Raw genomic sequence first — 3,356 nt, forward strand, 5'->3', positions numbered from 1 at the left:
CATACCCTTCCTCAGGTCACAGGTCTTCCTGCATTCCCCCAAGCCACTTGCCTGGCCTCCCTGGGCTCTGCTCTTCCAGCACTGTCCTCCCCATCTGATGCTCCTACCAGGGTATCCTCCCCATGGTGTGACCCAGGGGGCATTCAGGCAAGTGGCCTGGCCACGCTGGACCTGCGCACTAAATAGGTTGCCTGACTCCACTCAGAGGCAGACCTACCCCAGGGGCCAATTGTAGACTGAGCTCCTGCTGGGCATGGCCAGACCCTGCTCTTCCTTCTACCCAGTGACCCTCAACGGGCCCTGATGTGAGCAGAGGCAGTGGAGCTGGCCCCATTTCCCTTCCTCCCTTCTTTCATGAGCATTTGTTGAATGCCTTCTGTTGCCAAGACTGTTGGGCATGACCATTATGCCCATCTCACAGATGAGCAAACTGATACCATGGTCCTCTTGCTTGCTGGGGCCCAGCTCCTGGAACTGCATCTGCAGGGAGCAGGTGTGTGCCGGCGCGTGCCCACTGACTGGGACAGGCTGGAGCACAGCCTGGACTTGGAAGAAACTTGTTTCACCAAAGGGGCTCCCTGGCATTGTGGAAGCTAAGGTGATAGCTGTGGGTGGAGGTCACTGCCTCCACTCTGAGGCCTTGAGAAAGTTACTTAAAGTTGAAAAGTCTCTGGGCGAGACCTCAATGTACTCATCTGTTCTAAACATCGAAGACAAATGCTGCCCCATAATCCTGGCACTTTGAGAGGCCGAGGTGGGAGGACCACTTGAGGTCAGGAGTCCGATACCAGCCTGAACAACATGGTGAAACCTCATCTCTACTAAAAATACAAAATTAGCTGGGCGTGGTGGTGGGCGCCTGTAATCCCAGCTACTCAGGAGGCTGAGGCAGGAGAATTGCTTGAACCTGGGAGGCAGAGGTTTCTGTGAGCTGAGCTGAGATCCTGCCACCGCACTCCAGCCTAGGCAACAAAGCGAAACTCCATCTCAAAAAAACAAAACAAAATAGAACACAAAAAGCAAACCTCCAAAAGACAAATGCTGGCATCATGACCCTGGATCATGCAGCCTCAGGACGCCCAGCAAAGCAGACTACAGTACGTACACTCCCCGTCGCAGCAGCAGGGAGATGGAAGCTCAGAGATATCTAGTGACCTGCCAAAGGGCGCATAGCCAGTGCTGTGAAGTCCTGACTTCCAAGGTCGGTCCAAGGATCCCTCAGGCTCCATCTGCCAGGATGCTGAGCTGCTCCTGAGCCCAGCCTGAGATTCCCTGCAGAGGAAACTGTGACCTGTCCACTACTGACTTAGCTGTGTACTCTAATGGTCATGGGTTGGCAGAGAGAATGAGCTCCACCGTGGGAGGTGTGTAAGCAGGGATGCGTGAATTCACCCCTAAGGGCTCAGAGAGCACACAGTACTCTCTCAGGGACAGGCTGTCCCCCACTCCCCACAGCCTGGGCTGCTCCCTTGGGTGTAGCCATCTTTTCCCATGCATATCTACAAGTGTGGGTGGGCAGCAGCCGGGGGTGCTGATGAACCTTCTCCAATGCTGGCAGGTATTTTGCCCACACACTGCCAGTGTGGCCTGTTGGGAGCAGGAGGAGGCCAGATAGGTGTGTGCTGGTCTCAGAACATGCTTAGCTCTGTCCCATCCTGGTTTTCCCTTGGATAGGCTTGAACACACCCATCATGAACAGGTCTGTGGACATGGTGCCCTTCCTAGATTGACTGAATCCACAAGGAATTGGTAGCCTTTTAAGGTGGGCAAGCAGGATGACCAGCCTGCTCTGCAGGGCTGGATACTGAGGCTCAGGAAGGATCAGGTCTTGCCCAAGTTCACTCAGCTGGTTAGGGGCAAGGTTAGGGGGTCTTTAGCCTCCAAAGGTAAGACAGAAAATATCCTTTTCCACCCCGACCTCTACCTGGAAGACTCCTGCCCCAGGAGGTGCAACTTAGATCCCTGTCCCTCAGGCCTCTCCGTCCCGCAGAGCTGGCATCTGCTGTTTGGCCTCCTCCTTGTGTGAGCTCTGGGCTCATGCCAGCGGACTTGAGCCCCGGAATGAACGCCTGTCTCACAAGGTAGATGTGAGGATTAGATTATATAAATAACAGGCAAGTGCCAAATGCATAGCCCCACACCTAGCACACTGTTTAACCACTGGCTCTCTGGGGAGAAAAGTCCTGATTTGAGGTGTTTGCCAATTTCCATAGTGTAAATACTCCCAGCATTGCTAACTTCAGGCTACAGGGTAGCACTGCTCAACCCAGAGCTGGGAAGGCATGTGCACTGTTGCCCCTCACAAGTTAGTTTCAGCCAGTGCCAGTGTCCAGCAGGGCTCCAGGAAGTCCTGCTTCTCTGGGTAACAGTTGGCTTGGCATATTCTTCCCTCTACATTGTGAAGGTGAGATATCACCTCTGCTGGCTTTTATGCCACACGAGTTACTTTGTGCTAGGGGCTCCAGGGCCAGCAGCCCACAAGCATTTTTCATCTCTGAAAGTGTGTGTGTATCTGATGGGGGTGTCAGCCCAGGGAGATGGGGACTGACATAAGAATACTCTGGTATCTCCCTTATGCCTCAGTTTCCTCACCTAGGATCATGGAGGCTGGGGTGAGAGTGAGGTGTTAGCTCAGGGCATTGACTGGAGCAGGGCTCAGAACTTAGCAGTATGGTTACTGACACAGGTCACCTGCTGCATTATGGCCAGAGACGCCCAAGAGAGGGCTTGTCCGTGGGGGTCTAGTGGAGGAAGGAGAGAGAGATCACGGAAGACTTCTTGGGAGAGGTGGCATCTGGCAGAGGTGGGAAGGAAGAACATTTTGGGTCAAGGGGCTTCTGGAAGCCTCTCCATATCCCATCCAAGGCATTCCGGCTCAGCCTCGGTCATGGAAGTTCTGGGATTTAGAGCATATAACTTCTGCCTTTGGCGCCTCACTTTGCTCTAGATTGTGAAATGGGCACAATGGTCACCAGTGCCTCCCTGGGTGATGATGAGGTCCTCATGGTTCCTGGTGGTGAAGTGAGGGCAGGAAAAGACATGCTGACTCCCACCAGGCTTAGCCCCAGGCTGGGCTCCTGAGGGTGGCTGTATCCCTGGTCCTTTTCTTCCTAGCCTGCCCATTCTGTCCTAGCACCGGGCCTTGAGGTCTGGCGCGCCGGGCTGCGGCGTGCTGAGGCGTTGAGCCTGCTGCCTCCTCTCAGGAACAAATGGGGTCCTCTGCAGCTGACAGCCCTGCGGAGCGTTCCAAAGAACTTCAGAGGCCAGGAGCGCTATCTCCAGCAAAGAGCCGCAGGTGCGATCCCAGGTAGCCGGCCCGCAGGTGGCCGCGCGCACCCGCCCGCCTGTCCGCAGCC

At 55.1% G+C, this 3,356-nt stretch overlaps 1 protein-coding gene across 1 annotated transcript in view; it reads left to right on the forward strand.

The window, feature by feature from the left end:
- Nucleotides 1-438: 438 nt before the first annotated feature.
- WNK2 (WNK lysine deficient protein kinase 2) overlaps nucleotides 439-3,356 on the forward strand; it is a 143,644-nt gene continuing 140,726 nt past the window's right edge. The window contains exons 1-2 of the mRNA XM_017853687.1: nucleotides 439-493; nucleotides 3,134-3,295. Of these exons, the coding sequence (XP_017709176.1) occupies nucleotides 439-493; nucleotides 3,134-3,295 (217 nt within the window). The remainder of the gene's footprint in view (nucleotides 494-3,133; nucleotides 3,296-3,356) is intronic.

The sequence above is a fragment of the Rhinopithecus bieti genome, unplaced genomic scaffold (assembly GCF_001698545.2).
Source record: "Rhinopithecus bieti isolate Rb0 unplaced genomic scaffold, ASM169854v2 scaffold_37505, whole genome shotgun sequence".
NCBI lineage: Eukaryota > Metazoa > Chordata > Mammalia > Primates > Cercopithecidae > Rhinopithecus > Rhinopithecus bieti.